This window comes from Crinia signifera, chromosome 12, assembly GCF_055691185.1.
Source record: "Crinia signifera chromosome 12, ASM5569118v1, whole genome shotgun sequence".
In the NCBI taxonomy this organism is placed as follows: Eukaryota; Metazoa; Chordata; class Amphibia; order Anura; family Myobatrachidae; genus Crinia; species Crinia signifera.
Window position 1 is genome coordinate 61,476,037 of NC_139228.1, and position 24,549 is coordinate 61,500,585.

A 24,549-nucleotide genomic window follows, 5' to 3' on the forward strand; every position below is an offset into this window, starting at 1 on the left:
CAGGTATAAATAAATGCTGCTCAATTCCGGATCTTGATCGAAACAGATATCCCAACGCGTTTGTGATGTCATGACTTCATCAGGGGCAAACATTGCAACTGGCAGTAACAAGGAGTGTCCTATACAAAAAGTATCTGGATACGGGTATTCCAGTCCAGTATGTTTCCAATAATTAGAAAACTATCAATGATCCTTAAATCACATAAGATTCAAAAAAGGTTTTGCAGGATGAACAGTCTCATCAAAATTTCCAAGGAGATCAGAAATAACATGCAGCAGGGGTTCACCAGAGTGACTCTAAAGGCCCCCATACATTATGCGATTTTCGGCCGATTTCGGCACTTTGGGCCGATAAATCGGGTGAAATCGGACCAAAATCGCATGTTTGTGACATCTGATCCAATCTGATGCGCGTTCCCGTGCTCATCAGATTGGATCAGGTGGTCGTACCTGCAGAACATAAGATATATCGGAATCTGAGCCATCGTGGGTGCTTTTTAGCACCCACGATGTTTCAGATGCGATATATCTATATGTAGAACTCTAGGTACCTCCTTTAGGTGCGCGGCCATCCTCCAACAGTGTCAGTGACAGTAGCAGCAGCCGGCGTCACAGGAAGGGGCAGGCGCGATTGGAGGGAAGAGGGCTGAGGGGGCGGCAGTGACACACTCTTCCCTGCTTCAAGCTGGAATGACAGAGCCCGGACTCTCTCCCCTGCTGCTGAATATAAGAACGGGGTTTCGAGGTGCCCCCCCCCCCCTCTCCTTTCTCCTGATTGTCTGCACGGGCCCCTGCTGCTGGACGAATGATACCACGGGCAGCAGAGCAGAGCCCAGACCCCCGTCTCCCCTGCTGAATGAATGAATTACACCACAGGCAGCAGAGCCCGGACCCCCCTCCTCCTTTCTCCTGCTCGTGTAAAAGTAAATAAACTTTAGCTTGTGAGAAGTGTCAGGCAGTGGTGTCTGTTATCTAGTACTAGGAGACGGGGCTATGGGAAAGGTGAATAGTTTCTGAGATGCTTAAAGGTGAGAGGGCGGCCTGCTGTGCTTCTGCTAGACCGTCCCAATTATCCCTCCCCTTGAAATCATACTCTGAGACAAGTTTTGGGATTAAATCATTGGCCACAGTTTTATTCACAATCCTTAACCAACGTTTTGCAGGGTGAGGACAGAGAGCGGTGGGCAAGGTGCAAGAGCCTATCAATGCCGATCATTGATTCGCGCTGGGGCGTGCCACATACCTACGCGGTAGGCCCTCGGCAACGCCCCCTCCCGTTCCTGGGAGCCAGCCCCTGCAGATCACTCTCGCCTGGCGCGCAGCCGATGGCTCGCCGTCGAAAGCTGGAGCCTGGCGTGCGGCCCCCACGCCGAGGGTGAATCTGCCACCTCAGCTGGTTCCCCTCCTCCGCCTGCCTTGCGCACCGCCTCTTCCCGCCCTGCAACATACATTAATGCAACCACTGTGACATAATACATAACTCATATCAAATATCATTACAATACATCCCTGTAACAGCTTTGCCATAGCACATAAGTCATACAAAATACTGTTACAATACTTCACTGCAACTAATGCGACATAGCACATAACACATACAAAATACCGTTACAACAAATCACTGCAACAATTGCGACATAGCACATAACTCGCAAAGAGTACTGTTACATATCGACCTGACATGTCTAAGCTTCCTCACGCGCTTATGCCATAAAAAAGGGTGGGTGGGTGGGATCGTGTTCTGATGATGTGTGCTCAGCCTCCCCCCTGCCCCAGTCTTTTAAACCCCTTCCTGGCAGTTCCCTCCCCCTGGTGCTTCATTGGCTGCCCTTGTCCCCCAAGTGTGAAAGGGGGCGGGGATACCATCCCGACCCCCCCCCCCCTTTGTTGTGCCAGGTCACCAGTAGCGCGGCCTGCCCCTCCCCCTTATGCCGCGTCGGCGCCATACCGGCACCTGTGCTCCCTTAAAGGTGAGAGGGCGGCCTGCTGTGCTTCTGCTAGACCGTCCCAATTATCCCTCCCCTTGAAATCATACTCTGAGACAAGTTTTGGGATTAAATCATTGGCCACAGTTTTATTCACAATCCTTAACCAACGTTTTGCAGGGTGAGGACAGAGAGCGGTGGGCAAGGTGCAAGAGCCTATCAATGCCGATCATTGATTTGCGCTGGGGCGTGCCACATACCTACGCGGTAGGCCCTCGGCAACGCCCCCTCCCGTTCCTGGGAGCCAGCCCCTGCAGATCACTCTCGCCTGGCGCGCAGCCGATGGCTCGCCGTCGAAAGCTGGAGCCTGGCGTGCGGCCCCCACGCCGAGGGTGAATCTGCCACCTCAGCTGGTTCCCCTCCTCCGCCTGCCTTGCGCACCGCCTCTTCCCGCCACTGAGGTTTCCGGGTATTGCCCGGGCACCGAAAAAACCCCACCCTGCACAAACGCCCTTCCCTCACACTCCCTGCGCTTCCCGGAGTGCGTTGTTAACCAGTCGATGCCAATGCCCGACAAATGCCCTCCATCTGCCTCATACATGCCCTTGATCGTCGGGTTGATATCTGCATGTTGGATAACCCCCCTTCACACGCTTGGCTACTGCCACCTTTACCTTCTTCCTGGTCCTTCCAATGGCTCCTCCTTTCTTTGCCTCGCGCCATACCATCCTGTGGATGCTGCTGGACGACAGTACCCTAACCCTAAGTCGGTGCTGACCGTTCTTACCATGTCAAGGGATCTGGCATCCCCATTAACTCATTACCCCCCCCGATGACCAACTATTGTGTCCGGCGTGCCGGCCATCCCCTTGCCCAGTGGCAATGCCTCCCTGGGCCCGTTCCACCTCATCCCCCTCTGCCAGAACCAAAACATTCGTCCTTCGCTCCTTGGCAGCCCTAGCTGCCTGCCGTAAGGCCTGGCCGCAGCCCTGACTTTGGCCCAGTGAACGTAGGAGTGGCCGAAAATCCATATTTGTTTTAGGTTTGCATTCCCTGCGGAGGGGGAAGAGTTAATTATCTGTCAGCTTGTTGGCGACCAGCTTGGCATAAATCTTATAACAATCCGATTTGCACCTGCCCGGCGCTCTGCTCCCAGCACCTGCGCAGCCTTCACTAGCCACGGAAGTGGCCGCCCCAATCCTCAATGAATGGGAGCTAAACCTACCTGTCGGCCACCGCCTGCCGCTACGCCCTTCTTCAGGATAGCTGAAAACTGGTATTTGGTTAGCGGTGACCCGTTCTGCGTGCGCAAGGAAATTCCCCTTGCTCGCTGTCCTCATACCTACAAAGGCCCTAACCACTGCCACCGGGCACGTTGCCGGATCCGCGTGACGGTTAAGCTGGACCCATTTACCCTTGCCCTCCTGATCCGTCTTTGACTTGTGAATCTTGCACAGCGCCGCCTGCTTAGTTACTGCCACATTTCTATGCTGCGGGCCCTCTCCTGTTGACAACCTCGTTCCCGCCACTACTAAAAGCCATTGCGAATGCCGCCCTGAACAGGGCTGCTTCCCTCTGGCCCTGGCAGACAGTTGTAATCTGGTCCCACAAAATCCACAACCTTTCTATTGTGATGGGTTGCCTTGCGTCCGGCCTCTTCGCCTCCATTCTGGCCCAGCCCCTCCTGGTCATATGCACTGCGAATGACTTCGCCCTGTCGACCCTGCCACTGAGCTTGTCGAAACAAGATGCCTGCCAGCAAGGCGCCTAGCCGGGATTTTGAGGCCTGCTCCTGCCTGAGCTTGGCCAAGAAAGCCAACAGCTGCTGCTGCGCGCTGAGTCTCTCGGCACCTACCGTAACCTGGCAATCCTTCCAGCAATTCCATGCCACCTTGTATGCTTCCCAAGTCCTTGGTGCCGGTGACCGCTCCGCCTGGCTAGCTAACACGCTATCACGCTATTTCTCCTGGCACATGCTTTTCCCTGAATGTAATATTGTGGTGACAGCGTGTCCGCTATAACGTTCTTTTCCCCTGGCACATGCTTTGCCCTGAATGTAATGTTGTGGCGCAGGCATTTCACAACCAATCTCCTAACCAGCCTGACTACTGGTGATGATGACGCCCGCTGGCTGTTTACTGCCTGCACTACCCCCGGGTAGCCGCACCATAATTGAATTTGCCTGTTGGCCAGCCTCTCTCCCCAGATTGTCACTGCCACCACTACTTGGACTAGCCCCAGGGCTGCAAGGTTCCTGGTGAGACCTGCCTCCCCCCACGTTGGTGGCCACCACTGGGCACACCATTCTCCCTGCCAGTATGTCCCAAAGCCTGTGACTCATGCGGCATCCGTAAATAAATGCATTGCGCGATTGGGCCGCATAGGCTCTGGCCACATACGCACCCTGTTTAGGCATTGGAGGAATGCCTCCCATACTAGCAAATCTCTGCACTTCCTTGTTGATGTGCAGAAAGTGATTTTTCCTTGCTATGCCCACAGTGGGCTTGCTCCCGCCGTTGCTTAAATATCCTGCCCATCGGGATCAACCTGCAAGCAAAATTGATGCTTCCCAACAATGATTGGAGCTGCCCCGGTGCAACCGTTCTTGCTCCGGCACAATACCTGACCCCTCTAACCAGCTTTCCCACTTCTGGCAATCTGCACTCCTGCTTGGCCAAATCAATCTCTATCCCTACGTAAGACAGAACTGCTTTGGGCCCTTGCGTTTTCCTGGAGCAATGGGCACGCTGAATTCCTTCAGCATTCCCTCCGCAAGAGGTTGCACTATGGCGAGATGGGTGGCCCTGCCACCACGCAATCGTCCAGGTAGTGCGCAATTGCCGCTGACCCGGTTCTCTCTTCCCAGCACCACTGCCGGCATGAACTAACTGCTTCAAATATGCGCAAGATATAGCGCATCCCCTCGGAAGACATTTGTCTATAAGATGTACCCATCAAAACTTAGCCCCTGTGACAAAAAACTCTCAGGGCGCAGGGGCAGCAGCCTAATGGCTGACTCCATGTCAAACCTTGTCATAAGCGCCCCCCCCCCCCTGCCTTGCGCTCGGACTATCCTGACGGGTGAGTCGAACGACTGGTATTGCACTGAGCACTCGTCCCTGTCCAAGGGCATCGTTTACCGATGCCCCTTCCGGATAAGACAGGTGCTGAATGAGCCTGAACTTACCAGGTGCCCTTTTGGGAACCAGTCCTAGCCATGAGCTAACTATTCCTGCCAATGAGGGGGTTCCGAATGGCCCTTTCATCCTGCCTAAAGCCTGTTCTTTGATGCTGTTGTCCCTTACCGCCCCCGGCTGCTCCCCAATAGATTTCAGGGTTTCTTGAGCTGCCGGAGGGTGTCACATTCCTGGTTATAGGTATCCTAACCCCCCCCCCCCCCCTGCTCCCAGATCCAGCATAGCCTTTGTGTGGCTGTTATCACCCTGGGGGGTGGGGGGACACCGCCTCCCCCCTCTCCCCTGGCCCATCAGAGCTACTTCCTGCAATAACACCTAACTGGCATGGTGGAGGCTACTAACCTGCCCTCCGGCCGTATCACAAAGGAATTCCTATGAAAAAAGTCCATTCTGCCTCATTGCACACGACAATCCATAGCCAATGCCCGTAAAATCATTTTTACAGCGGCTAACTTATGCCCCTCTTGCGTGCCATAAGGCCCTGTCTTTTAATATAGATTGCCTGTATGTTGGTTTGTTGTCCCTCCGTGTAGGGGGGGGGGGGCTTGAGAAGAACGCCACCCCCCCTTTCCTCCCCTGTACCGGGACGTGTGCCTTCTGCAAACCGCCCTAGGCACCCTTACAACACACCCACATCATTGCTAACATCCTGGTTCTTATAATGCATAACTCTCTAGCATAGCTCAACATTCTAAGTCCCTTGCATGTTACCTAGCATTGCTAACAGTCATGCTCCCCTTCTTGGCATATTACATCCTGGATAGCGCATATCGGCGTCCTATTATTACTATTATTATCCTTTATCTATGTACACACACACATATATATAGATATATATATATATCTATATATATATATATACACACACAGGGTTCCACAGCACCCGGTTACGGAGTACGCATAATCAAACAGGGAAACAGTAACTACTAGATAACATTGCTATACTGTCTACCTCGGCATACTACATGCTATTCAGGTTATCAACATTTGTTTTACCAATCCTGTGCGTCGTCCGCTTTTCTCCCGCGTCGACCATGGTGACCTTCTTCTCATGCCCCCCGCTATCTGCGCCGCACAATGCGCAAGGAGGTGACATCGATGAGCAAATGGGTTCTGGCTGAGACGACATGAAATGCTGAAGCCACGCCGACCATAGCGGTGCCCGTCAATTGCTGTCCTTGCCTGCTCCCTGCAGCCCGATGGCCTGCCGACACCTTCTTGGCCTGATGCCTGTGCTCCCTCCCTGTGGCCATTAGGCCCTCTGTGGTGATCCGCGGGCATCACCCTGGCCACAGCCTCATGGTATCCCCTTGCCCGGCTCCTGCCGCCACACCCAGGCGGACTCTGATGCTTTCCTCTGTATCTCCTCCATCCGTGCTGATAAACATGCTCGCCCTGATGAAAAGCTTGCTCCTCTTCTGAGCGACTAGCGCGGCTGCAGCAGACCCTTACTGCTGCACCGTGGTGCTAGCTGCTCCATGCTGGCGCTGCCAATACTACCTGCTTGATTCCTGATATTCCTCCTTGCTGTTGGGCACTTTGATGTGCTGCGGCCACTAGGGGGAGCCCCTCCCAGCCGAGATCCTCTGTGCTGCTGCTCTCCTCCCCCACTTCCTCAAAGAATTTGCTGCTGCTGCTCCCTTTGTCCTGCTGGACTCCTCCCCCACTTCCTCCTCGTGCTCATGCTGGCTGTGGGATTAGGCCCTGGAAGCTGTAAGGAGGATGGCTGGATGCTGCTGCTGTAATCCCTCAGACGATGCGGATAGGCTTCCCCGTGTCTCCCGGCGACGACGTTGCTGGTGCAGATCTCCCGGCAGCTGTGGGGCATGATGACACAGACTGCTAACGCTCAGCTCCACTCCCTGGGTAGCTGCTGATGGCGCTGGGGATTTCCACTACTGCCTCTGCCTCCTGGCTATGCCTGTGCCGTGCCCCTGTGCTGCTGTCCCGCTGGTTGTGGCTTCTTCTCTTGTGCTGTATGGATGCCGGCTGTATGCTGCTGCTGCTCCGCTTGCCGCCTCTCCTCTCGAGCCGTATGGATGCCGGCTGTATGCTGCCTCTGTTGCTGACGCCCCTCAGACCCTTTGGGCAGTTTTCCAGCAGCTGTGAGGCAGGCTGACGCCGACTGCTAACGCCCTGCTCTGGTCCCTGGCTGATAGATCTCCCACTCGGTGCTCGAAACAAGGTAAGGAGGCCTTGCCCTATGTCCCCTCTGCGGCCTGTGCTTCAGTTTCAAGCTGCTGGGGGAAGTCTACAACCCTGCTCTGATCGTGTTCTGATGATGTGTGCTCAGCCTCCCCCCTGCCCCAGTCTTTTAAACCCCTTCCTGGCAGTTCCCTCCCCCTGGTGCTTCATTGGCTGCCCTTGTCCCCCAAGTGTGAAAGGGGGCGGGGATACCATCCCGCCCCCCCCCCTTTGTTGTGCCAGGTCACCAGTAGCGCGGCCTGCCCCTCCCCCTTATGCCGCGTCGGCGCCATACCGGCACCTGTGCTCCCTGAATGATCACCATAGAACGTATTGTAGTGTACAGTATATGTGTCAGTGACTGTGCATTAGATATTCACAGGTCTCTGCTGCTAGTGGTTATGCTGTCTGTTCTAATACTGGAGGTGCAGTCTTCAGTTGCACACCTTTGTTTCATATAATACGACCCTAAAAGGACATATAGAACATTTCATGGAGCAGATGATACCAGCGTACAGACGGTGCAGGATGTTGCTCTATGCTCTTTTTGTACGATTGGCGACACCCCCGAACTACATATAAATATACCGCCATTCTCCTTTCCTCAGAACAGTAATACCTGCAAGCAGTGTTCCCTCTAAGCTGTGCGCGCGTGCGCGCGCACACAACTCGTCGAGCGTGCGCACAGACATTACAACAGAGCGCACAAAGCAGCAGTGGTCCCTTTTTGCAGTTGTGGACTCAATTAATGTGTGTTTCACCCATTAACTACATTGTGTGCTGTGTTTTGAATATTTAAATGTTTAATATCATTTTGAAGTAAAGTTAACACAAATGCTGAACGTCATTTTCCAGTTATATATAAGCGACGCACAAAATTTTTAATTTCCTTCCAAAGTTGCACAGCCAAAATCTTTTGCCGCACACAGCCCTCGTAAAATTAGAGGGAACATTGCCTGCAAGGTATAGCACTGTTCAGGCCACTCCCTAGGGCCACCCCATCAGATAAATCTCATGGCACATCCAATTTGCGTCAGATAAATCACGTGATTAATCATATGTGATTTATCTGACACAAATTTGATGTAAACAATGGCACATCAAGTGTCAAATTGTATGTAGGCCTCCTGGGAAGCTGCCAGGGAAATTCAAGGGAAATCAGATGCAATTTTACAGGTCAGATAAATCTCATAGTGTATGGGGGCCTTAAGTCAGACAGAACCTGAAATATCTGACTGGGAATAGCAATTAACAGGCTTGGATGGGGACCACTGCTTTGAAGTCAGATATCTCCGGTTCCCATGGGCCGATTTTTAAAATTCTTGTACCCATGGAAAGAGGGAACCCTCAGCTTTCAGCCTAGGATCCTTAGACTCCTGGGGGGGGGGTGTTTCTGGGTACTCAGAAACCCCCCCTTGCGTGCGCTACTGGAGGCTGCAAGTGTAACTGCGTCACCTAGTACCACCCTGGTGGCAATCACAACAAAAATCTTAAAAACAGGTATTTACAAGCAGATGAGGTCCATAAGCCATTGATGCACTTGAAGGGGAATGATCATAAATTGTAAAAACGAATAAAACATTTACTATGGCCAAATGAGATTCTCCCTCGGCAAACACTCGTCTTTGTAATGCTGACTGCACAGTTGCTGGGAGCCGGCTTTAGAATGTAGTAACAGTAACTGGCCGGCGTTCTAGCAGCAGATACACTGTGCATGCTAAGGAGGGAGTTTTTTGTTCAGGTTGTTTCAGATTTAGGACACAGGGGTGTATTTTCTGTAATGCACTCTTTATAGCATTGTACATAGAACTATTTCCATTTGAGCTTCCAATTAATAATTTTGTCCTTGGGACACATGGAGACCTGATGACGTATCAGGGTAACGCACAGACCCAAGGATTTGAAGCAAAGTCTCTGAAATAATTTATCTTAATGCCATTAACATAAAGCAAAAACATTTACCAGTGCGGGTGTTATCTAGCAGCTGCAGACCCGCCAAGGCCAGATTAAGCCTTTGGGGGGCCAGTCGCAATTAAGATAGGAAGACCCACCCTCACTCCTCTGGCCCTCCACATTTTGTCAGCAATGGATGTCGTCCTACCGCCCCCACTATGGGACTCTACAGTGCAAGTGGGGGATGGGAAGCTGGCATCCAAGGGTGGCATCCATGGGTCACTTACAGTTCTCGTCCCCCCTCCTATCTCTCCTCTTGGAGCTCTGTTGTTATGTCATGAGACTCAAATGTCCTGCTCACATACTGGAGTCATGACTCTGCTGCTGCACAAAATGGAGAGCTAGTTATGTCAGTGTGCTGATGGGCTTCCTGATAGAAGTGGGCCCAGGGTACAGTGTCACGTGCGCTTCTCCCTTTCACCTTAATCCAGCTGTGAGACCCCACCCCTCTGTGAAATCAAATCCCATTGGAAGGACTTTCTGATAATAACAGCCAAACGGCCGGCAACATGACTGAAGGTCGACAGTCAAAAGGTCAACATGGGTTTTTTACTGGGTTTTTTTTGTGCCCTACCATCCACTAGGGCAGGCATGTCCAAACTTTAACCCTCCAGCTGTTGTGAAACTACAAGTCCAATCATGCCTTGCCACAGTTTTTCTGGTTTTCTGTATTTCAAGTGTCAACCTAAGCGCCATATCGTCCTTTAGTGGACCCATGCATGCCGACCCAATGACCCATACCAATTTTTTTCCATTCCTGGATTACTAGGATTGGCCTATCTAAAAAATATGACATCCCCCCCCCCCCCTTACTGGTCATGCCGCACAATTACTTACATATGCAGCGGTGCGGCTGGGAGTGGGGTGGAGGCAGGAGGGGGGCTGTGCGGGGGTGATGCCGGAAGCAGGTGGGCAGCAGTGGCTGCTGCAGGGGAGGTTGCTCCCAGATACAATGGCAGCAAAAAAAGCACAGAAGGTCATGTCAACATCTGATTCCGAATAAGCCCCATACGGGAACATACTGTAACTCAAGCCCCATAAGGGAACATACTGTAACTCCCGGTCCTATCATATATTTGGGTGAACATTTCCTCTGGTTCATATCATGCCCAGCACCCCCTTCCGGGAATATTTATTATTTGTTTTCATTGTTGTTTATTATTACTTAGGTGACAGATATATCTTTCAAAGATTTTGGCAAAGTCTTTTGAAATGAAAATCTTCAAGTGTGTATGGACCTTTACTATTATTATTGCTTTTGTTATACAGTATGTTACCATGAAAACAAAGCTTACAGTATGTTACTGTACTCATCCTTGCTGGCGGGTCGCCAGAACGTACGCGCTGGCGACCCGCCAGCAGCCTCGCCAGCGAGGAGACTGAGACGCACGTGCGTCTCACGCGCACGCGCGTCTCAGTCTCCGTCGCTAGCGCGACGGAAACCCTGTCCGTCTCCGCCTCAGGGAGACGGACAGGGTTAGGGGGGGTTAGGGGGGGTGCGGGCAGGCGGCGGGGACCCCGGGTTACCGCCGGCAAGCCGGCGGGGACCCGGGGGAACGGATCGAAGCGCCGTCGGAAGGGGACGCGCGCGCCTCTCGTGCGCGCACGTCCCCTTCTCACCATCGCCATGGCGCTGGCGGGGGCTGGCGACGCCTGCGCCATCCCCTGCAAAGATGGGACCTGACCCATCTGTAACTTAATTTTTCCATTGATTTGGTTATATTTTGCTGGAGCGGCAATGCTGCTGCTGATGGGGACGGACATGAGTCAGAGACCGGACATAATGTAATATAGGATGGATTGATCAGCACAGGAAAGAGGGAGATGATAATAGAGGGATGCACCAGCTGCACCTGAGACAGACAATTACTTCCTAATAGAATTCATATGAGACCGACACAAATCACACTCACAGATGTCTTCTTATTACAGTTCCTGCAGTCGTTCTCCCCATGCCTATTTCCTTACAGATAGATAGATAGATAGATAGATAGATAGATAGATAGATATCTACATACATATTTAAACCAGGGTTGCCGATTTTTTTCAGTCTCCTCTCCGGGAGAAGCCCAAAGAGGAGACTTCCAGCTGCAGTTTGGAGGCGGGGCTTGAGCGTGACAGCATTAAGCCCCACCCCTGGATGTAAAATCACCCAATTCACGGATCTCTGTGGAGGGGGCGGGGCTAAAATGATGGGATTGTGACATTTTTGATCCACCCCCTCCTCTGAGCCCCACGGATTGCGGCATTTAAATGCAGAGGTCAGGGGGAAGACGCCGCAATTGGGGGGTTGCGTGGGGGTCCCACAGAATCCGTGAGGGTTGCCCACCTTTCTGGGGGGCTGAGAGGAGGACCCCATTTTTGGGATCCTCCCGGCCATTCCGGGAGGGTAGGCAACCCTGATTTAAACTTTGTATATTACTCACTTTATACACTATAGTACAACATGTATATCATTGTATCATTTGTATAGTTCAAGACTCAATGAACAAATGTTACAGTCTAACAGCGATGGGCCTGTTCAACATGGAAACTGCCTTGTTTATATTATTATTATTATCCTATATTTATATGGCGCCATAAGGGATCTGCAGTGCCCAATTACAGAGTACATAGACCAGGGGTTCTCAAACTCAGTCCTCAGGACCCCACACAGTTCACATTTTCCAGGTCACCCAGCAGGTGCACAGGTGCATTTATTACTCGCGGACACATTTTAACAGATCCACAGGTGGAGCTAATTATTTTACTTGCGTTCTGTGAGGAGAGCTGCAAAACATGCACTGTGCGGGGTCCTGAGGACCGAGTTTGAGAACCTGTGCCATAAATGAATAAGCATAACAAAGACTTATGCGGGGTACACACCAGGACGATATGGCCCAAAAGGAGCCAATTTAGATACAATCTTGACCGATTGGCCATGTTTTGGCCCATTTCGCTGCCCTTTTGATGCGATCCCGATCCAATGCGCGGCCCCGTGGGTCGGTCTGTCTGTCTTTTCTTAAAATCCTACCTGCTGCAGGAAAGGATCTCAGAAATGACCATTGTAGTGGGTGTGGGTCGCGATCACATCAGGGGCTTTCTGTGCCGGTCGGCGGCTCCGTCAGCTCGTGAGCGGGTCGCCCGTTCCTGTGATGACACGCTCACGAGCAGGATCGTCCTGGTGTGTACCCAGCATTACAGGTGAATACAATAGAGGACCGGATACATAACCACAGCTGCATCAGCAGAGGACACTGGGATAGGTATCAGCGTGGCAGAAAACCACAGTATCTGGTGCCATTGAGGATGGTTTAAGTCAGAGTAGAAAAAGCACATGAGGAGAGAGGGCCCTGCTAGTGAGAGCTTACATTCTAAAGGGGCAGACAGACAGGGGTGACACAGATGGCGTAGACAGCATAGAATAGAGAGGTAATGTGAGATTTGGCTGGATTCGGTGAAGTAGTGAGTCGTGAGAATCCGTTAGATGTTGACATCCATCATTAATGCTGATCACCAATCACCATTAATGGGCGGGATGTATCAAGCATCACAATTTGCACACGACACATCCCGCCACTGATCAATGTTATTTTCAATGTATGTTGAAAAGACTATTACTAAAGAGACATTGGTAGCAGGCCACTGGGGGTGGCACTATTACTGCCACGTGGAACTTGTATTTTGCCGCTGTACCCATAGTATACTTCAGGGGCTCTGGAAGCCTGGTAATTCTAAGGTTGCTCCAGTCAGTGCTGTACTTTATGACACCACTCTGCTCTGACACTGGGAGGGTATATAACTAGGGGTCAACGGGTTAAAGGTAGTTAGGTGCTTAATGTCGACTGGTTCAAAACATCGACAGGTTCAAAATGTTCATTGTGAACAGATGTTTTTTCCATTTCTTTTTTTTTCCCCCCATGTATTCAGATATGGTGGAACATTTTTGTGTCGATCTTTTGATCCTGTCAACTTTCTGTACCTGTCGACCAATTGGGGTGAACCTATTGACTATGGTTTAACTGTAGATCTATTGAACCACAGCCCGCTGGGAGAGCTATTTCCAGTGGTGACTTCTTGATGTACAGTGTAGGTGCCACTCACAGAATAAAACAATCCACTGTGCAGGGTTGCACTGAACAGCATTTTCTCAATACAGAGATTAGACTTTAGTCCTCCTTTAGTAAATCAGATCAACAACGAAGACAATGGGCTGGAAAATCCCATATAGTACCAGCAGTAAAGTTGCATAAAGTATTTTCTTCGGCTCCCTCTAGTGATCCTGCACTGTAATTATTCGGAATGTCCGTGGCGATGACTAATCCCCAGGAATAGAACAAGATCAATGTGCTACAGTTGACCCTTCCCAGTCCCTACCCTAGCAAAGTGCTTTGAACCGTGTAGCTGACGCTTCCAATCTAGGGATGAGAAGAGATTTTTTATCGTCTAGAACTAACTTTTGTTTTCATTATAGAATATTAATGACTTTCGGTTAATAGTTGAACAATTATCAAGGGTAATGAATTTCCATTCAGGGTAATATAAAAACGCTACAAAACATTAACTTTTGCTGATAATAATATAAAAGGATTTTAAAACATGTTCTCATTGCCAATGACTATATGTGTGAAGGTTACAGTTCTGGAATATGGTCACTAGATCTACAATAACTAGGTCGACAAGCATTAGCTCAACACCACTAGGTCGACATACATGAAGGTCGGCATGACTGAAGGTTGACATGGGTTAGGTCGACAGGTCATTAGGTCGACACATGTATTAGGTTGACAATCAAAAGGTCGACATGGGGTTTTTCACTTTTTTGCCGAAATGTGCCACCAGGCGGTATTTCATGCCCTACCATCCACTAGAGCGTGGAGGGAGATATAAATAGTGTGCCTAGCACAGAAAGCCATGTGACGCAGTGCTACGTTTCAGTGTCCATGTCAACTGTGTCGAAATTCTGGACAAAAAAAAAGGTGAAAAACCCCATGTCCACCTTTTGACTATCGACATTCCCCATGTCGACCTAATGCTTGTGTCGACCTAATGTCCTGTTGACCTAACCCATATCGACTTTCAGTCATGTCGACCTTCAGTCATGTCGACCTAATGTTTGTTAACCTAGTTGCTGTCTATCCAATGATCCCATTCCACAGTTCTTGCTGTGTCTCCCAGCTGCATCCTCCCCACCGGAAACCCAAACCGATCTCTCATGTAATGCGAGGATGTCATTGTATCTTTACTGAGCTTCAGAAAGCCAAGAGACAGCATTTGTGGCTGATTTATTGGGGTACGGTCGCTAGGTAGACATACATTGGCTCGACCACTGAAGGTCAACAGGCCTTAGGTCGACACGGCTAAAATCAACATGGTCGGAAGGTCAAAGTTAATAACTCTTGTCGACCTTTTGAACTTCGACCTAATGCTTGTCTCTAAAAAGACGTCCTGGACCCAGAAGCCTTTGTGCTGTGGATACACTTATATATTGCACCAGCCAGAATTTACGTTTGTTACTGAAATTTTGGAAGCTTTAACGTACTCTTTGATGGCAGCAGATCAGATGAGCAAAAAGGTTTAGTCTGCTCCATGAAATATTGGCATTGCTCCTCCATATTCAGACATTTTGTGCATGACCGCCGTCACATGACTACAGCGGCATATGCACATTGAACTTAGATGCACGCACAGGCGACTGATAATTGCTCACCTGCAAAGAAATTGAGAGAGACAACGTGGAGAAAAATAAAGCACAGTATCAACCAATCAGCTTCCACTATTTTTTTCACCACGTAAAATGACAGAAGCTGATTGGTTAGTACTTTATCTATTGCCAGGCTTCAATAAATCTCCCTCTTTGGGTTTCCAGTCCTAACGCAACCCAGACCACACAGTAGATGGAACTGGGCACCATCATTGTCATAACCAACCCACCTCTATATATTCTGTGAAGTTGGTAAATGAATAAATGAAGGGTTGCCAATAACACAGGAGGTTTTAAACTTCAGCCTGTGGGTGGGTTGTTTGTATGTCACATGTACCTTGGTAGCCAATGAAGTTGGTGGGCATGTTTAGGTGCAGGATGTTATACGGTTGAGTTGGATTCTGTCATTTTCTGTGTTTGTTTTAGTTGATTCGCACCATGGGTGTTATCAATAAATAGCTAATATGTGGCCTGATTCAGAGGTGGGTATAGAAGCGCCCATATCTGTGGCTATTGGTGGTCACCACTCTGTAACCTTATGCAAATGCACCTACACAGCTCTTCTGTAAGGCTCATCCATACATCCGAATGTGCAAGGGGCTGACCTGCCCACACTCCACAGATGCTGTAATACTGATTGGTGCAAGATTAAATTAACTCTAAGTGGCACCATTGAAACCTTCAATAGCCCTAAGACAGGTGCAGTTAATCACCGGCATCACTTTGCCACCCTCATCTCCCCGATTGAGCCCCTAAGCACCTTCAGTCACATACACCTTTATTTAAAATTACTCTGGCTTCCTAGGAGCAAATAGCTCAACGAGTAAGGTGTCTGGCTACAATATGGAGGGTGATGGGTTTGAATCCTGGGTATAATGGTATTTTGAAATGTGCGGTTTAAATCAGCATGTGACTGTAGGTCCGGGGTATTACTGCTAGGAAATGTGTGATTTAAATAAAGGATAATGTAACGAGATTACAAAGAGCTCTCAAATTAAATTATGGCACTGTATCAGAGAATTGGCGCCCAAATCCATTTTCTTGGCATTGTGTAGTAAGTATAGGTGTATCGTGGGAAGGGGCAGCATTGCATACCCCTGCATTGTAGATTAGATGTGCCACCATGGGCAACAGATAATGGAGAGGTATGTGGAGCTACCAGATTTTCTTGTTACTTAATAAGTAGTCATTTAATACTAGATGCAAAAAAAATTTTTTATTATCTATGAGGAAGTAAAAAGGGGATTGCAGCCAATGGTGTAAACTACATAATCTCCTCCTGACCTTACGTGACCACTGATATACAAATAGCAAATAAATAAAATGTCTCCATATTATTACATCCCACAGCAAATTCCTATTCAAGGTCCAGTGTATACCAGCCCCCTTACTTGGGAACCCATGTTGGGTGCAGTGGAGTCCAAACCTCCTTGCGGAGGTCCCTTGTGAAGACTACTGGCACCCTAGACTCTGCGCCTCTGCCAATCCTGTAGGACAGGTTGCATCCACTGAACCATTCAAGAATTTGTGACAGGTATGCTGCACAAAAATGCAAGGCTACAGTGTCTAATGCCACCAGCACAAGTTTTGCCTATTACACGGACCATAAATAATTGGAACTGGTCCTTGACCACCAACCCTGGGCACCCCTGCAAGTTCCCCAGAGAACCCCCTTCCCCACAGGTCAAGGGAAATGCAACTTTTGAAGCTACTGAACAATAGAAAACCACAAGCTGCTTCCTATTGGTCAGTGGGAGGGCCCTCTTCTATTGCAGAGCCATTTGGTTGGTTAATACTCTTGGCCAACCAATCACGCTGAGAGCTGTATGCCAGGAAGCACCATGACAGCGTTACTATACATCATTAGCAGTTAGGGAGTAGTACAGATACTGAGCGCATCTTCTACACATGATCCTAAATTGTTTATTATAAACACACTGTTATATATTATAAACTTATGGCAGTGCTTTGCAAAGTAATGGTATCATTAATCATTTAATGACTGGAGTGTTTTCTTTCCTCCATAACCAGACCAACACTGCCATGCTGGTGATATGCTGGTTTCTCAGGGGATTAATAGTTACATCTTATACAAATACATTTTACTGTCATTTTTGGGGGAGGAGAACATTCTTTTTGGAGCACAGAAGCACATTATAATAAACAAAATTAAAATAGCAGGAAAATCCCCCTCTCTTAACAGTGGCAAATGCAGGATTTCTATAGGAACTTTTTCATTTGCCGTACACAATCTTCCACTCAAGGAACATTAGAGCAAGTGCGGGAGTCTGGGGGAGCGGTAGAAGAACCTGGTAACCACCCTGGACATTAATGTACACATTGGTCTTTTTTATACACTGCATCCTGTATGGAATACAGTATCAATATTTTACACCATAGATAGTCTATATAGTACAGGCTGCATAAAACATTTAAATATAAATAAGTGGCTATGAAAAAAAGGTTAAACATCCCATAATAAATATATAAACAAACATAATAGACTCAAGTACTGCACTTTCTCCCACTTCATGGTAAGGTTGTCGTCTCTTCTTCCTGGCAGCTGCTCTCTGGTCCAGTGCACTGATTGAGGACTTAAGCTGTGTACTCTCGGTGCAATATATTGCTCAGTGTCCAGTTTTCATCAGTGACCAGAGATGGTCTCTGATGAACAGAAGACTCTGCTGGGAGAGCCCCAGAGGGAAACAACTGATTGCACTGTGACCAGCAACCATTAGGGGGCTGAACGCGGGAGCGTGCACCCGGCAATTTATCATTGCAGCAAAAACAAATCACTGGCAGTATTGCCAGCTATATTACACCATGTGTACACAGTTTTAGATCCACCCACACCGCAAACTTTGTAGAAGAAGCTGCTACCACTGGGCATGTGCAGCAGCTCCACTGTGGGCATTCGGCACACTTCTCCCCCCCCCCCTGTGTTTGCCAATGACTAAACAAAGTTACTTTTACTGATCAACTCCAAATGTTGACTGCTAGTTTTGGGCGTAGTTTTCTGCAGAACATACTGTATATCCCCTAGTTGCAACCTTTCTTGAAAGGCGATGCTTGTATATCAGTGTGTGCAACTGTGTCTTTGAATCTGTACACATTGCTACAATGTATCACCTGCACATATATACCCATACAAGTTCTGCTGTGTTTTATATACAGAGTCTGTCACAAAATATACAGGTTTCGCACACCAAATCAGGCTTGCCTACCCTCCGGGAACGGTCGGGAGCCTCCCGGAAATCGGGTTCTTCTTCTGGTCTCCCAGGAAGGTGGGCAAGTCTCCCGCTTTCTAGAGATAGCCCCCGCTCCACCATTGCCCGCTGGTTTAATTACATGAAATCGCGGGTCTGCTGAGAGGGGGCGGGGCTAAAATTACGCGATCTTGGCATTTAATCCCCACCCCCTCTCCGCGGCCTGCGATTCATGGAGTTTTCCAGTATGGGGGGCGGGGCCAAGTGATGTCAGCCTTGATCCCGCCACCCTGACGTGTTGCCTCTCTGGGCTTCTCCCGGAGAGGTGAAATTGAAAGTAGGCAAGTATGCACCAAATGAATCAGCACAAATTACTTTCAGTGATTGACAGTCTAATTAAGTTTTGGGGGGATGAAAGTGGGCGGTAATGGCCCTCCGCTTCCCATTTTCTGATATTTCTAGAGCTTTTATTCTATAGATGGGGTTTGGAGTTTTTTTTTTTTTTAGTAGGTAAGGCTGAAAAAAGACTTGCGTCCATCTAGTTCAACCTGGTATAGATATCCATTGCTGATTTGGTAGGTTCTGGTATTTTACAGACAAATTATATTTCTTATTTGTACCCATGGATGTTTTTCTCCAGTAAATGTTTGTCCAACTTTGCCTTGAACGCATTTAATGAGCCAGCCGTTACCACCTCTCTGGGAAGAGAGTTCCAGAGTTTGACTGTTCTGACCGTAAAGAAATTCTTTCTACTAGCTGAATTAAATCTTTTCTCTTCTAATCTATGCTCATGCCCTTGTGTCCTAGATTCCTTTCTAGTAGAAAAGAGTGTGTGACAGTTCCTTATATTGGCCCTTGATATACTTGTACATGTTGAGCATTTCCCCCCTTAAACGTCTCTTTTCTAATGTAAATAGTCCCAAATTGCTTAATCTCTCCCCGTAGCTTAAATTCCCCATTCCCCTAATAAGCTTTGTTGCTCGCCTTTGGACTTTTTCTAATTCTATGATGTCCTTTTTATAGTGTGGGGCCCAGAACTGTACTCCGTACTCGAGGTGAGGTCTCACCAATGCTTTATATAATGGCATAATTACCCTTGAGTCCCTAGTTTCCATTCCCCTCTTAATACATGCCAGAATTTTGTTGGCCTTTTTTGTAGCTACATTACAATGGGCACTACATCCCAGTTTGCTGTCTATTTGGACTCCTAGATCCTTTTCAAGTATGGAATTACCCAGTTCCTCTCCACTAAGGTTGTAACTTGCACACTGGTTGTGTCTCCCAAGGTGCATAACCTTACATTTATCTACATTGAACCTCATCTTCCATTTTTTTGCCCACTCATCTAGAATTGCAAGATCATTTTGAAGCATGGTGACATCTTCTGATGATTTGATGACTTTGCTAAGTTTTGTATCGTCCGCAAAGATGGATACATTGCTGAGTAACCCTATCCCAATATCGTTAATAAAAATGTTAAACAAAATTGGCCCCAAAACCGAACCCTGGGGCACTCCACTTAGTACCGGTATCATATCTGATACGGCACCATTCAAAATCACTCTTTGTTCTCTATTACATAGCCAATTCCCTACCCATCTGCAGATATTTTCACCCAATCCTAGGTTCTCCATTTTATTAATCAATCTCTTGTGTGGGACAGTATCAAATGCTTTAGCGAAATCTAGGAAAATCACATCTACAGCATTTCCATTATCGAGGTTTTTGCTAACCTCTTCATAGAACCCTAGTAGATTAGTTTGGCATGAACGATTTTTCACGAACCCATGTTGGTTAGTACTGAGTAGACGGTGATGATCTAAATATTCCTGGATACCATCCCTTAAAAATCCTTCAAATAGTTTACCCACAATTGATGTTAAACTAACGGGTCTGTAATTAGCGGGATCTTCCTTTTTTGAATATTGGCGCTACCTCTGCTATTCTCCAATCTTTTGGTACTATACCTGACGATAGTGACTTGCTAAAGATATAATGTAGGGGAGTAGCTAGTTCATCCCTTAATTCCATTAATACCCTCGGATGAATCCCATCTGGCCCTGGTGATTTATTTGTTTGGAGTTTGCTTAGCCTCAGTATTATTTCCTTTGGCATGAAATCCACAATGAGATCTGGCTTATTTGTCCCGTTTGTGGTAAATGTTCGTTCCACAGTTTGCTCTCCCTTAGTAAATACTGATGAGAAGAACTCATTTAACAGTTTTGCTTTTCCCTTGTCCCCAGTAACACTTTTTCCACTAGTATCAGTTAGTGGGCCTATGTTTTCCTTAATTAAACGTTTACTATTTATGTATTTAAAAAACTTATTTGGGTTGGTTTTGCTTTCAGTGGCTATGCACTCTTCATATAATATCTTAGCTGCTTTGATTACCCCTTTACAAGTTTTGTTTGATTCTTTGTATTTTGCGAACGCCTCCTCATTCAAGTTATTTTTATAGAATTTAAAGGCTCTGGTTTTATTGTTGATAGCTGACCTTACTTCTTTGTCCAACCATGGTGGCTTTTTTTTGTTGAATTTACCTTTAGTTACTTTAGGAATGTATTCAATAGTTAGTGAATCAAGCATATTTTTTAGAGTATCCCACATTTCCTCTGCATTTTTCCCCTCCATAACCGTTTCCCACCCAATTCCTGTTAGGGCTTCCCTGAATAATTCAAAGTTCGCTTTTCTGAAGTTTAGTATTTTTGCAGATCCTTTTTGATGTAATTTACTGATTCACTTATTGTGATCACAGTTCCCTAATTGTTCAATTACTTTTGTGTTTGAAACTAAGTCTGTGTTATTTGTTAATACTAAGTCCAAGAGTGCCTCATCACGAGTTGGAGTTTCTACCGTTTGTGTAATAAACTGGTCTTTAAGTAAGCTTAAGAACCCATTGCTTCTTGCTGATTTACCTGTTTCGTTTTCCCAATCAATGTCGGGTAAATTAAAATCCCCCATAATTAATACCTGACCCTGATTTGATGCTTGTTTGATTTGGTTTAAAAGAAGAGACTCTTCCCTTTCATTTATATTTGGTGGTCTATAGCATACCCCTATTATAAATTTGTTTTTTGTTTTTTTATTATTGTCGGTTATCTCTGCCCACACTGTCTCCGAGTTGTCTTCTTCCAGGTCTGTGCTCATATTTTTCTCACATGATGTTAAGTTATTATTTACATATAGGCACACACCTAACAGATGAAGCATTGATGGTTATTTAGGAAGGTGACATTTAGGTGCAAATTGAGACTAGTTTATAACAGCCAGTTAGAAATGCGCAATTATTGGTCTAATGGAAATTAGAGAACAAGGTGGGAGGAAGAGTTTGCAAGACCAGAGAAAAGAGGAACAGAAAATTATTTCTTTTTTGTTTTCTAGAAAATGGAACTATAAAATGAAGCGAGAACTGTTCAACGTCTCGTTAGTTCCCATTTCGAGGTTACTATTCGTTACAGGTTTCCAGGAATGTGCAAAGACGTTATATGTTACCATGGGAAGATGTTCACAGGAGAAGACTACACATTGACCTACCTAGAAACATAAAGTATTGCCTCATTCAGTGCTGATCACACTGCTGCTAATTTACAGAACCCAGCGATCAGGTTTACGCTGCTCCACCAGAGTGATATCCCGGCCTGTTCAAGCCTGCATATTGCGGCTTGTGAAAATGAGCAGGATTGGTGATTTGCTGCAAATCCATTCGCAAGGCGCTCATCATGTAATGATTTCCCTGGTGTGCAGTCTGTGCGTAGCCCAGGACTTACTCAGTGGCTGCGATAGAATCAGGCTTATCGGGGGCGGAGCTGATGTCACATGACTTCCTGTCACACACCTGCAGTGTCCCTGACACTCCCAGATAACAGGCGCTGACCATGTAATGATTCCCCAGTGTGCGCAGTCTGTGCATAGCTCAGGACTTGCTCAGTGGCTACGATAGAATCAGGCTGATAGGGGCTGGAGCTGACGTCACACGCCTTCTCCTCACACACCTGGGTGTGCCTGCCTTTTCCCTGACACTCCCAGAAAACATCCAGGTTCCACCCCCAAACGCTGGCTACTTCTCAATCACCTTTGCACAGTTAGCAATTAAAAAATAAGCAAGATTTTATCGCACGATGGCCTAGCGCATGCCTACTACAGGCCGTACGCCTGTAGTCTAGCAATAAACACCCAGGCTGTGAATTTGCAGCCATTTGATCAGATCTGACTCTATCTTGGGGCATATATTTTAGTATTGCCCCATCTGTGCCCCTCCTACCCTCACCCTCTGTCAGTTTTGTATATACAGATGGAGCCATCCCCATCTAGCCCTTAAATAAGATTGAGTAATGGGATCCCCTACTGTATTGTTCTATGTACTGTATTGTATGGCAGCTTAGAACAATTGGCCTTGGCTCACCATGGCTATCCAGAGAAGGCTAGCTGAGGATGGCTCCATCTGTAACTCACCAGGAATTATGGCGGCACATACTGTACCAAGCTCTTACAGTTCAGTGTTTCTCCAAAGTGAGAGCAGATGACCCCGCCAAACCTATTATTGGCAGCAAACACTGCCATGCCTGACCCATTAGTGTTACTGCGCACACATGAGCTGAGTCATCACATGCGGGCAAAGAGAGAACGAGGGATCACAGCACAGTATGTCAGCGCAGGGATATTTTGTGTTCCCGGCTGTGACCGTGGTGGACCAGTGGAGGGCGCTGGATAGTTGAACGCAGGAGGTTTGATATGAGAAATACACAGGAGGATCAGGGCACTGTGAACCAGAGTGTTGGCGGAGACCAGGAACAGGGGCGCGGAGTCTAACCTGCCAGCGGTATTCACCAGGGAGCCCCGCAAGGAGCTTTGGACTTAGCTGCGTCTGACAGGCAGGTCGCGGCCCCCTGCCCTGGCCCTCTGGATGCAGGCTGGGGTGATGACACTTGAACTTGGAGAGCTCAATGAGGGAAGTGCAATCTGGGAATTGCTGGGGATGTCGACGTGAGATGTCGACCGTGGTGTCGACAGATGAGGGAAGGCCCCGGGGTACTTGCTGGAAGTATAGGACAGATGATGTAGTCACTATGAGAGCAGCAGGGAGTAGTCAACCCCGGAGTCGACAGAGTCTGTCGGCAGTTTTCAGGACCAGGTGGGAAAGTCACTGATGGGCTGAAAAGCCAAATGATGTTTGTAGCGGAACACCGGCTACTCAACTGCAGGGATGGAATCGCAGGAGTCTTCTGGAGATGGAGAGAACCAGGTAGTATCGCAGGGGTACGCTGGAGATCTTGGAGCCTTGGAAACTTCTCTGACACAGGAGATTCTGGGAACAGGTAAGCAATTGTTCAAGGCAAGGAATGAAGGCCCAGGGCCTGAGTTATATCCCCCTTGCCTTTCTGTGATTGGCTGCCAGCCGCAGCACTAATCAACACTGGGGAAAGACAGACACACCTGATTACTGCACAGGTGTGTGTGGGTCAGGGATCAGGCTGCAGAACTCAGGGAAGTTCACTGGAGACTTAATCACTGGGAATGCAGGGCAGCTGCAACAGCAGCAGCTAGGAGCAAACAGGCATAGAAACCTCAGAAACTGACTGAACCAAGTCAGGTTCATGACAGTACCCCCTCCTTTAGGGGTGGACTCCGAACACCCCAACGAACTTGGTAGGGACGGGAGGATCGGGCCCTTGAGGCTAGGACTCCACTATCGCTTAAGTTGCATCTAGTAAGATAGCCAGGGGCTTTTGGATAGCAACTTGTAGAATTCAATTTAATTTTTTCCTGAGGCAAAACATAGTTTTCATCTTCGGAACAGGTGGACCATCCATCATCGATGGAAACTGAATTTATCGGAGTGTCATCCTGGAGAAAAACATGGTCGTGGAGAATAGGACCTCCTTGGAAAGGAATTTTATGCTGTGTACCCTCTGGACAGGATGTCACACATTCTTTGATATCTTCTCTGATCTGTGGCCATCCATCGGAGCGTTGCAGAGTCTCGAGGGTGTTTTGGGCACCAGGACGCCCGGGGAACAAAGATTTATGAACCCCTGACAACTGTCTTGGGCAGAGCTCAGGGGGCACAAATGTCTTACCAGAAGGAGGTGTAGGAGATACTTGCGTAGGAGCAAATGCGATGGAATCAGGAATGGGGTAGTCTTCCTTCATGGAGCAAGATAGGACATCAGTTTTTACACTCAGAGTACCAGAACGGCACATAATCCTATCATAGGGCTTGTTTTGTCTGAGCTGACGTGGAACCTCTTTTACTGGAGAGCGATGGGATTCTACGTCTCTGGAATCAATACAAGATCGGAGACCACCTTTTTTCTTTGCAGGGCAAACACCTATACCAGCAGGAGGATTAGAAGGTCGGACGAATCTCTTTTGAAGATTCTTTCTATTACCAGATTGCATGG

General features: G+C 48.0%; 1 protein-coding gene and 1 long non-coding RNA gene across 3 annotated transcripts in view; one reads left to right on the forward strand and one right to left on the reverse strand.

Moving 5' to 3' along the window:
• LOC146049678 (uncharacterized) overlaps positions 1-24,549 on the forward strand; it is a 210,366-nt gene that overhangs the window by 72,712 nt on the left and 113,105 nt on the right. The window lies entirely within an intron of this gene.
• The window catches only part of EXOC3L4 (exocyst complex component 3 like 4), an 85,392-nt gene that overhangs the window by 7,256 nt on the left and 53,587 nt on the right, over positions 1-24,549 (reverse strand). The window contains exon 10 of one of the 2 annotated variants that reach the window (XM_083167183.1): positions 14,802-14,948. The exons of the other annotated variant lie outside the window; for it this stretch is intronic. Coding sequence (XP_083023309.1) covers positions 14,889-14,948 — 60 coding nt within the window. The 3' untranslated portion in view covers positions 14,802-14,888. Of the gene's footprint in view, positions 1-14,801; positions 14,949-24,549 lie in introns of those variants that run through there. 2 annotated transcript variants of the gene reach the window in all.